The 12,184-nt window shown below is 38.8% G+C and overlaps 1 protein-coding gene across 1 annotated transcript in view; it reads left to right on the top strand.

Moving 5' to 3' along the window:
• Positions 1-11,133, top strand: part of LOC114631347 (sperm-associated antigen 6) — a 53,659-nt gene extending 42,526 nt beyond the window's left edge. Inside the window, exon 11 of the mRNA XM_028779653.1 lies at positions 10,314-11,133. Within this exon, the coding sequence (XP_028635486.1) occupies positions 10,314-10,377 (64 nt within the window). The 3' untranslated portion in view covers positions 10,378-11,133. The remainder of the gene's footprint in view (positions 1-10,313) is intronic.
• Positions 11,134-12,184: the final 1,051 nt, after the last annotated feature.

Here is a 12,184-nt window from a genome sequence, read left to right as displayed (position 1 = left end):
TCTATCTATCTATCTATCTATCTATCTATCTATCTATCTATCTATCTATCTATCTATCTATATAGTGGATAACATTTCATTGGGGCTGGCTCACAGTTTCAGAGGCTCAGTCCGTTATCATCATAGCAGGAAGCATGACAATGTCCAGGCACACATGATGCTGGAGAAGGAGCTCACAATTCTGCATCTTGATCTGCAGGCAGGCAGGAAGAGTGTCTCTCCCACACTGAGCAGAGCTTGAGCAAACCTCAGAGCCCGCCTCCCACAGAGACTCACTTCCTCCAACAAGGCCACACCCCCATTTTATTTTTAAATTGACTATTTTATTTCATTACATTTCAAATGTTATCTCCTTTCCTGGTTTCCCCTCCACAAACCCCCTATCCCACCCTCGTTTATCCTGCTTCTATGAGGGTGTGCCCCGACCCACCTACCCACTCCCGCTTCACGGCCCTAGCATTTCTCTACACTGGGGCATCAAGCCTTCACAGGACTAAGGGCCTCCCCTCCCATTGATGCCGGATAAGGCCCCTTCAGCTCCTTCAGTTCTTCTCCTAACTCCTCCACTGGAGTCCCTGTGCTCAGTCCAACGTCTGTATTGGTCAGGATCTGGCAGAGCCTTTCAGGAGACAGCTGTATCAGGCTCCTGTCAGCAAGTACTTCTTGGCATCAGCAAGACCACACCTCTTAATAGTGTCACTTCCCATGGGCCAAACCTTTTACATTGAGTGTGTGAATATGTGGACTTTGAAGTTCTATATGAGGGCAATGTATAGCTTCTTTCTGAGATCTTTTACCTCATGAAAATTAAGTATTTTTGCAATTCAGGAACTGAACTCAGTCTTATGCTTGCCAGGCAAGAGCACCACCACTGAGCCCTACTTGCAGCTCAGATTAGTATTTTAAAAAGTGAACTCGATTTGCAGAGCAGTAAGCCTAAGTAAGCCTCAGATCATATAAACAAAAAAGAGAATTATATTTCTCCTTTAAATAAAATAAAGTTGTGAAGCAAAAATGAAATAAAACAACTAAGTCTTGACAAATACCATAAATGTCCTGGCCATCAGGGCATTAAACAGGAGTCTGGGGAGATCACCTGAAAGAGAAAGTGGGGGACAGGCCGGCGCAAAGAAGGCAATCTGTCTATAGTCTGATCAAATTGCCATTTTTACTTTTTCACATGCGGGTTCTATACACAAAAAGGTAGGATGTGGGGAAGGGGATGACACAAGAGCGTTGGTATTGAGAGGGAGTACAGATATCTTCCAGAACAGAGTGTCAGCTGGGTGAAGGTTCAGGGGACAGATCACTATGACTCTGACTATGATTCACTTGTCTTTATCTAAGTTGGTACTATCCACCAAGGTTACCTATCTACAAGGTCTTTAACTATTTAGCCTGGCAATTTTCCACCAAAGCTGCTTGTTTACAATAGCTTCTAGGCATCTGTTTCAGTGTTTTTCCACAGAGACCCAAGACTTTGTGTTAGCATGAATGTATGTCAGGCCTGTTGCTGATTTTAGGCCTGTGGCTGATTTTAGGCCTTCAGTGTATGAGCAGGGCTGCCCCGACACATAAAGTATGAAAAATACAACATGTTTATATTTTCTAGATCATTATTAAAAAAGAAAAATTCTAGATTTAAAAACTTAAATGTTATATATAAACAATAGCTGTTATTTATTTATTTTTTAATATTTAATAATTACCATTTGTCTGGGATTGTTTGTTGTTGTTGCTGTTTTTCTTTTTCCCAGACAGGGTTTGTCTTTGTGTAGCATTGGCTATCCTGGAACTAGCTCTGTAGACCAGGCTAAGCCAGGCTGGTCTCATAGAGATCCACCTGTCTCTGCTCCTGTGTGCTGGGGCTAAAGGGGTGCACAACCACTGCCTAGCTATTTTCTTTGTGACATGTAATAAATTTATTTTATTTTACTTTATTTTATTTTTATGAACTCAATGCTTTTGTTAATTGGGATAATTTTATCTTTTTTTATTTCCATAATTATTTTTATTCACATGACATCCCAATTGCAGCCCCTCCCTCTTCTCCAAGTCCCTCCCTTACAAGTCCCTCCCTAAATTATCCCTTCTCTTTAGAGAAGAGGAAACCCCCTTGGGTACCACATACCCTGGGACACCTAGTCCCAGCAGGACTAAGCACCTCCTCTCCCACTGAGGCACAACTAGGCAATCCAGGTAGGGAAGGTGATCCAATGGCAGGGAACAGAGTCGGAGACAGCCCCATCTCCTGCTCCAATTGTTAGGGGACCCACATGAAGAACAAGCTGCACATCTGGTACAAATGGGGGGTGGGGCTAGATCCAGCCCCTGCATGCTCTTAGGTTGGTGGTTCAGTTTCTGTGAGCCTCATGAGTCCAGGTTAGTTGACTCTGTAGGTCTTCTTGTGGTGTCCTTGACCCCTCTGGGTCACTCAATTCCATCCCCCACTTTCCCACAGACTCCCTGAGCTCTGCTTGATATAGCTGTGGGTCTTTGCATCTGCCTCCATCCACTGCTGAATGAAACATCTCAGGAGACAGTTATGCTAGGCTTCTGTTTGTAAGCATAGCAGATTATCATTAATAGTGTCAGGGGTTGGCCAGTCAGGGTTGGCTGTTCCCTCCGTCTCTGCTCCATCTTTATCCCTGAACATCTTGTAGGCAGGACAAATTTGGAGTGGGTTGGGTTGATATCCCGTCCTTCCACTGGAAGTCCTGCCTGGCTATAGGAGGTGGCCACTTCAGTCTATATCCTTCATTGGTAGAAATGTGAGCTAGGGTCATCTTCATAGACTCTCCATAGTCCCTTTCCCATCCTAGGTCTCCAGCTAGCCTTGAGATGCCTCTCACTGATTTCCATTCTTACTCTCAGCCCTTTCTCCTCTGTTTCTCCCCACATCTGGTTGCCATCCCCATACCTCCTCACACCCTCTCACACCCTGTTCCCTCTCTCCATACACCTCTGATGAGCATTTTGTTTTCCCTTCTGAGTGAGATTCATAATCATCTCTTTGGCTCTCCTTATTACTTAGTTTCTTTGGGTTTGTGGAGTAAAGCATGGTTGTCCTGAATTTTATGGCTAATGTCCAATCCTAAGTGAGTACATACTATATAGGTGTCTTTTTGGCTCTGGATTACCTTACTCAGGATAATATTCTCAAGCTTCATCCATTTGCCTGCAAATCTCACGATCTCTTTGCTTTTAGTGGCTGAATAGAACTGTGTAGATGTACCACATTTTTTTTTATCCATTCTTCATTCGAAGGAATCTAAGTTGTTCTCAGTTTCTGGCTATTAAGAATAAAGCTGCCATGGACATAGTTGAGGAAGTGTCCCTGTGGTATGGTGAGGCATCTTTTGGGCATACACACAGGAGTGGTATAGCTGGGTCTTGAGGCAGAACTATTCTCACTTTTCTGAGAAACTGCCAAATTGATTTCCAAAGCAGTTGTACAACTTTTCACTCCTGCAGAATTTTGAATGAAAACCTACTGATTCTCTGAATTTCCTCACTGTCTGTTGTTATGTTTCTCTTCATTTCTGATTTTGTCAATTTGGATACTGTTTCTCTGCCTTTTAGTTAATTTGGCTGGGGTTTGTCCATCTTGCTGATTTTCTCAAGGAACCAGCTTTAGGTTTCTTTGACTCTTTGTAGTATTGTCTTTGTTTCTAATCGATTGATTTCAGCCCTGTATTTGATTATTCCCTGCCTTCTACTCCTCTTGAGTGTGCTTGCTTCTTTTTTTCTAGAACTCTCAGGTGTACTTTTATACTGTTAGTATGATAAATCTCTAATTATTTTATGAAGGCACTTAGTGCTCTTAGCACTGCTTTCATTGTGTCCCATAAGTTTGTGCCTTCATTTTCATTGAATTCTAGAAAGTATTTTTTTCTTAATTCTTCCCTGACCCAGTGGTCATTTAGTAGAGAGTTGTTTAAGTTTCTGTTGTTGTTAATATCCAGCTTTAATCCATGGTGATCTGATAAGATATAAGGAGTTATTTCAATTTTCTAGTATTTGTTGAAGCTTGCTTTGTGACTGACAATATGGTGAAATGTGGAGAAGGTTCTGTGACATGCTGAGAATAAGGTATATTCTTCTGTGTTTTGGTGAAAGGTTCTGTAGATATGTTAGGTCCGTTTGGTTCACAGCATCAGCTTCATTGTTTCTGTGTGTTTTCTGTCTTGATGACCTGTCCATTGGTGAGAGTGGGGTACTGAAGTCTCCCAACAGTAATGTGTGTGGGGTTGATGTCTGATATAAGCTTCAGCACCATTTCCTTTATGAATGTGGTTGTCCTCGTGTTTGAGGCATATATGTTTAGAATTGAGATGTCATCTTGGTGGATTTTTCCTGCTACTAGACTTAAATTTGGAGAGGTCTTAATGAAGGACAGGAAGAATAGTGATAGTCATCTTTGACAGTCCCAACATGGTTTTAGGCACTGGAGGTCCATGGTAAGAAAGTATTTCTGAGTATTTACTGGTGACTACCACAAAGGAATGGAGATGAGCTAGAAGGGAAGGTTGAGAGGATCTGGGGGAGCCCTAAGCTCAGTCTCATTCTGTACGTATTAAGTAAGCATAAACATTCTCCTATGGTCTTTTAAAATATCTTCAGATTTTTTTAAACTTCTTCCTCTTTCGACCTCTACTGGCCTCCCTAGTTCCTTCCAGGTTAAATCCCACTGCCCTCATTTCTTCCCTCCTACGAGTCCTCCTACACCCTCTCCAGATCTCTCTCTCCCTGCAATAGGAACTGTTCTATTTTCCTGGTTTCTGTGGTTACTTGAAGGTATATGCTCACATATAAAGGTTTGGAACTAGAATCAGCAAAAGAGTGAACATTTAATATTTGTCGTCCTGGGCCTGAGTTTCCTTGCTCAGACTAGTCTAATGTTTGGTAAGCTCCATCCACTTACAGTTCACAGCAGTTCAGTTCACAGGTCAGCAGCAGCAGCAGCAGCTCAGTCTACTCACAAACACGTCACAAATATGCCAGCAGTCCAGTTCAGTAGTGTCTGGATAGCAGCAGTGGTGGCACAACCTAACAGAGACAACCAGGCCTCAGTCAAATCAGCACAAGTCAGCAGGAGGGACTCCAGGGACTCCAGGGACTCCAGGGACTCCAGGGAAATTCTCTGCTCTGCTTCTCTCAATGAAGTGAAGATCAGTGAGGATGTGAGACCAAGAAGCATTTCAAAGCTAGCTGTGCAGGCAAGCCTTTGTCACTCTCCATTGGGTCCTATCTATACTACCTCCAAACATAATCTGTCCCCCATGGGTCTTGCCTCACCGTGTGTCTTGCACGTGAATCTGTCTTAGCAAAACTCCATGTGAATATGTATCAGAGGACATCACTCTGCCAATCGGCTCGAGTCTGCAGAAGCTGCCAGAACACCAGCAGAAGTGTTTGGTGCATTTCTGTCTATGGAATCATGACAAACAGAGCTCAGCTATGCAATGTAAGGTGAACCAATACATGTGTGTCATTAGCAAAGAATCCTTTTATCACATGTCCTTTTATGTGCTTGCTTTAACAAAACACCCTTTCACCCATGTCTGCTTCAGTGAAATGTTCCTTCATGTATCAGCTTTAGCTAAACATCCTTTCATCTATGTCCACTTCAGCAAAACATTCCTTAATGTGTTTGTTTTAGCAAAACACCATCTGACATTACTGACTTTTCAAAGAACCCTTCAATGGTGTTTTATTACAGCAATAGAAATCCTGCCTATGACAGTAACATAAGAATACTCTTGGTAGTAACCAAAATGTCAAAAGCGATACAACAATATAACGTACACTTATGTTCTGAAAGACAATTTGATAGGTTAGGATAACAGTGATTGATAACAAAAGGGGAAGAAAATTCTCTGAGATTTATTTTGGTTCTTTGTTAAGAAATATGACTAAAATCTCATGTTATATGTCCAAGAGACATGTGTCCCCATTCCAATTACTTGTGTATAACTTTGGAGATGTTTAACCCCTTAAGCCACAGTCTCTGCATGTGTAAAGTTATTACTCATATCATTAGACTTAAATGAGAATAATGCTCAGCCAACAGGCTTGTTTTCTTCAGAATTCAGTTTCTTAAGTATTTCCTGTCCCTTCTTTAGGCACCTCTATCAGCTTTTTTTCCTTTTGAGTTTATTACTAGGTAAATTATATTTAATTTTATAACAGTATTGGAGAAACTATGTAGCCCTTCTTGGTTACTCATTTTCACTTAATAAATATAACAAACAGATTTTATGTTTCATGTTTACAAATGTAAAGGGAGTGAAATAAGATTATTCTGGTGAGATTTAAGTTGCTTTTAGTTGCTGATAGAGAATTCTATACTTCTTTATAACAAGAAGATAGTTCTTTCTTCATTAAGTTATTTATTATTCACTTTACATCCCAATCACAGCCCCCTCCCTACTTTCCTCCCAGTCACACCCTCACATACCCCTCTCTCCATTATCTTCTCTCCTCTTGAGAGAAGGAGAAGTCTCCCATGGGTACCAATCCACCCTGGCCTATCAAGTCACAGCAGGACTAAGTGAGGCCTGACAAGGCAGTCCAGCTAGGGGAAGGGGGTCCAAAAGTAGGCAACAGAATCACAGACAGCCCCTGCTTCAGTTGTTAGGGAATCCACATGAAGACCAAGATGCACATCTCCTACAAATATGTAGGGGATCTAGGTCCAGACCCTGCATATGCTTTGATTGATGGTTCAGTGTCTGTGAACCCTATGGGCCCAGGTTAGTTGACTCTGTAGGTCTTCTTGTTCCTTATCATCAGATACAGTAGGAAAAATAGGGACTTGCTGATGGTTAGCAGACAACTTGATATATTTATGAGTCAGTATTTTGTGATTAATATGTGGTTTGTATAAACTTATAGGGAATTGAGAATGCTATGTGTGACTTTGCTGATGAGGGTTAATGGGAGTTTCTGAGCATATTTTCGTCTTTGGGAATGCTGGCATCTTTAAAGTCTCTGAGGTCTTGGAGGAGTAGAGTGCAGCAGTGTAAAAAAAGCCTGGTGAAGCAAAGTTAAATAGCTTGTAAATGAGCCTGGTGACATGGCGACACCTACAGAAGTATTTGTAGGGTCAGTTAATTTAGTGGAGACATTTTATTTTAAGTTACTGTCTAATAAAAATATAATGTGAGCCACATGCATAATTTCAATTTTTTGGTAGCATGTTTAATAAAACAAAACAGGATAAATAAAATTTAATGATTTTTTCTTAACTCAAGTATCCAAACATTATAATTTCAACTCATAATAATATAAAGTTGTTAATGAGTTACTTTATATTTTTATAATGTTTTACCATTTATATTGCATTTTAATTCAGAGAGCAGATTCCATTGGAAAATTTGACCTGAATTTAGATTATGAAATTTACAGTTAAAAATTGACTCATAGGTTATTCTAAGCCCCACAAGACAACATTCCAAGAGTGAGAGAGTTTGGAACACTCAATTATAAACGGGATGTTTTCCTCAGACCTCTCCCCTCAGGGCTCAGAGATGTATGAGGAAGAGGAGGAGGAAAGCTTGTGAGAGCCAACAATGAGGGATAACTCCAAGGACTCTGTCTTCCAGACACAACATGAATGACACACATATGAACTCACAAAGACCATGGCAGCATGCACAGAGCCTGTGCAGGGTTAAGCCAGAATGGACCCAGTCCTGAGAGTGGAAGTGGACATGGGCTCCTACTCATAAGCACAAGGCCATCTTCAATTGACACTCACTTTCAAAGGAAAAATCAGTGTTTTTCAGTAGAACCTCATAGGGTATGTTTACCCCACACCCCACAGTAGATGGGCAAGACAAAATAAACTCAATGGTATTCCTGTAGAACTTTGTCTCATTATGCTTGTTTGGGCAATTTTTTGTCTTATTTGTCTTTTACTTGTGTATTATGGTTTTCAATTTTCTGTTTTCATGGATTTTTATCTTTCTCTGTATGTTTCTTGTTATTATCTTTAAAAATTCTTTTTTATCTGCCTGGTTGTTTTCTGGAGAGAAAGAAGAAGGGTGTGGAGTTGGATGGGTGAGGAGACAGGAAGGATCTCGAAGGAGCTGAGGAGGGGGAACTGATCAGAACATGTATGAAAATTATTTTTTGCAATTAAAATAAGAAAAATGTCATTATAAACACATGTAAATGTTTTCTGATAATTGTATTATCAATTTTAAAGACAAATACAAAGTGTTTAGTTCCGATGTAAAACAGTTTCATGGAGTGTTCTTTAGTTTCCTGTGGCTAGCTGTTACTGTATTATATAATTTAAAAAAATTATAGGAAATCTACATCTTGCATTTATATAAAAAGTATCTGTCTTATACCGGAAACATTTATAAAGAACATAGGAGAGTGATGCAAGCTTTAAAATGTATGCTTACTCAGACTAAGAAAGAAATAATTGTGAACCCTTAAGAGCAAGACTACTTGGAAGAAATCCACCACTGAAAGGCATTTTTAAAAGGTAGATGTCTGTGATGGTTTATAAATGCTCCGCCAAAGGAGAGGCACTATTAGAAGGTGTGGCCTTGTTGGAGTTGGTGTGTTACTGTGTGTGTGGGCTTTAAGACCCTCATCCTAGCTGCCTGGAAGCCAGTATTCTGCTAGCAGCCTTCAGTTGAAGATGTAGAACTCTCAGCTCCATCTGCACCATGCCTGCTTGGATGCTTCTATGTTACCACTTTAATGATAATGGATTGAACCTCTGAACCAGGAAGCCAACCCCAAATTAAATGTTGTCTTTTATAAGAGTTGCCTTTGGTCATGGTGTCTGTTCATAGCAGTAAAACCCTTAACTAAGACAAAGGCCTTATGGGAAAAACCTTCTTTAAGAGAGCTTTAAATATGTTGTATGCATTGTTTAACCTTGACTGTATATAAAGATGTTACTGGAAACAAATACAGCTGATGATTTTTCACATTTAATTTAACAAATTACATAGGTAATTAGTGTAATATCATTCATAAATTTTTAAAGTAGGCATAGGTATAGTTGTTTAAAAGAGGATAAAACAAGACTTTAATGTTAGATTTTATCTAGAAACAAACTTTCTAAAATTTAATTATTTTTGAATGAATGTTTAGAAAAATTTTAAATTTATATTCTTTCAGATTTAAAAACTCTGTTACTAGAATACCTGATATTATTTGATATAGTTTTATGCTTATTTCCATTGCATATCAAATGATCCTACAATGTATTTTTAATATTTTGTTTAATATTTTATGCTAATCTTTTATAAAATGTTTAATTTAGAAATATATATTCATATTACTAGATATGTATACCTCAGAAACAATGAAGATGATTAATACTTTATATTATAATAATTTTTATCAAAATTATTATTAAAATCTTTTAGTTATTATCATCTTAAAGTAATATTATAGAGCTGTAGTGCTGGCTCAGCAGTTGTGAGTACTGACTGCTTTTCAAGAGGATCCAGGTTCAATTCTTTTTTTGTGTGTGTGTGATTTATTTATTTATTTATATTTATTTTTTTAAATCAAATTGTAATTTGTACTTATTCACACAGGGGTTATAAATACAAAAAGGCAGGACGTGGGGAAGGGGATGACACCGCAGCGTAGGTGTTCAGGGGGAGTACAGACATCTTTCAGAACAGCCTATTGGCTGGGTGAAGGTTCAGGGGACGGGTCACCATGACTCAGCACTCGTGGTAGCTTACAACTATTTGTAATTCCAGTGCCAGGAGATCTGATGTCTTCTTCAGGACTCTGAGGGCACAAAACATGAAAGTGGTGTACGTGCATTGATGTAGGTAAACACATACATACACATAAAATTATTAAAAATGTAACATTATTTACTTGATAAAAACAGTGTCTGAAATGAAATCTCACTCATGGATTGAAGGCTTTGCTTACATAACATCTTAGTTGTCATTATACATTTCTTTAAAAAATATTTACTTTTAGTTTATCTGCATTAGTATTTTGCCTGAATGTTTGTCTTTGTGTGTGTGTTGGATCCTGGAGTTACAGACAGTTGTGAGTTGCCATGTGGGTACTGGGAATTGATCCCTGGTTCTCTGGAGAAGCAGTCAGTGCTCTTAACCACTGAGCCAACTCTCCTGTCATGTTAGACACATTCTTAAGTGTTTTCCTTCTCAAGTACAGCACTGTGAGTTGGTATTCTTCATAGTCTCTAGCCACATGCATATAGAGTTACTAGAAGAATAATATTTCTTGTGTAGGATCACTTGAGTCTACCTTTGAAATTTTTTTCCTATCTAACAGCAAATTTCTTTTTTCAGGTATTATTCACCTGGATACTCCGATACACTTCTGCAGAGGGTGGACAGCTACCAGCCACTGTGAACAAAGCATATTCTTATTCTCTTTAGTTTTCCACGAGAGTGTGAATAAGGATTGTTAAAGTTCTCTGAAAGTACCTTCTAGCTTTATTAAATGTAATATACCTTTAGATAATGTTTTCTAAATGTATGTAATAGTTTAAGGTTATTAGCTGGAATATATGAAGGACTAGTCATAGTCATTTGTATATACAGGAATTTCTCTAAAGATAGACTTAAAAAGAAATTGTCCTGCTGAAAACCACATGCAAGTAGCACAAACACAGCCTCCAATTAGATGAGAGACACTGTTTAGCAACACTCAGGCTATTTTGGCCAATTCCTCATAATAAGCACAGACATTGACAGCCTGCCTTTCAAGTTACATAGAAGCATCCGGAAGAAAAGAGCTGAAAAAATGAACCTGGCATGTAACCCTTATAAGAGGTTCAGATGTTAATGCAGAAGCTATGATAGGCTGTTAGGTTTGGTTTTCTAAGAATTTAGGCAGTTCTACTCATTGTCACTGGTTTTGAAGCCCTTCTCCCTCTCCCTGATGGGTCTCAAACATTGCACTCTGGAATCCATGCTCCCTGTTCTTTTTGAGGTTTCATACTCATGATCTCTCCTCAGGGATGAGGCATGGAACTTTTGTCCCCAGTGTTCCCTGGCCTAGGCTAACGTTACCAAATCCCCAAGTCATGTTTTCAGGCATTGACATCACTTGAATGAAACATACCAGACTCGGACTTTACTCACATTTTATATTAGATACAGTAATGGGGCCAAAGAAGATTTCAATAAAATGTTAAAAACATTAGAATGGTCCTTTTTGCTTTTTCTTTCTAGTGACTTTCTGACACAGGGAATCTGTCTTTAGACTTAGGAGCCTTTGATTGTTGGTGTCTGTGTGTTGTTGGGCCTAAAGGGATTTTCCTGAAGTCTCATCTGAAGGCTTTCAGAGGAGGTACAGGTCAGCCTAGACAACCTCAGGCCACAATGAGGCACACACCCACCCACACCCACACACACCAATCCTGTCTTGAAATACCCCTGAAAAATTACAATTAAAGTAAAAATAAGACATGAAGTTGAGAAGTGGACCTGTGAGGAAGAGTTGGAGTGGGAAAAGGAGTTGATGTCAGTGTGCTTTATTGTGTACATATGTGAAGTCCTCAAAAGTAAAGAAAATAATGAAGGGTTGGTTTAACTGATTTTGTAAACTTCAGCAAGTAATTTTTGAAAGGTTTAATGTGAAAGAAGAAAATACTCAAATCATTTCAGATATCATAACACAGAAAAGAATTGTTGTAAGAAGTTGACATATAGGGTTAGAGAAATGGCTCAGAAATTAAGAACACTTGCTGTTCTTCAAGGGGTCCTGAGTTCAATTCCCAGCACTGATATGGTGACTCACAACTATCTATAAAGGGATTTGATGCCCTCTTCTGGAGTGCAGGTATACATGCAGATAGAATACTCATAAATAAATAAATAAATAAAGTAAATAAACGAACTAACTAACTAGCTAAATAAAACTAAAAAAAAAAAAAACCAAAAAACAAAAAAAAACCCTTGATGTATTCCATTGACTAGAAAATACTGAAAAGGTATACTCATGGCAAATGTGATTTAAATGAAAACCCCTAAAGTCACGGGAGTCTCCTTGTTTTTCAGAGCACAGAGTTTTCACTTTTCCTTTTGTTAATCTCAGTGGATTTAGGGAAAAGTATTTTCTCAGTGTCAGTGGATAATTTAAAATTCAAAGTAAAATGTTATTGAGTTCCTTTCATTAATAACTGATGTACCTTCTATAGTAGATTTTCAGATAA

This window comes from Grammomys surdaster, unplaced genomic scaffold (genome assembly GCF_004785775.1).
Source record: "Grammomys surdaster isolate TR1022 unplaced genomic scaffold, NIH_TR_1.0 358, whole genome shotgun sequence".
In the NCBI taxonomy this organism is placed as follows: domain Eukaryota; kingdom Metazoa; phylum Chordata; class Mammalia; order Rodentia; family Muridae; genus Grammomys; species Grammomys surdaster.
This window is presented reverse-complemented; position numbering and strand designations above follow the sequence as displayed.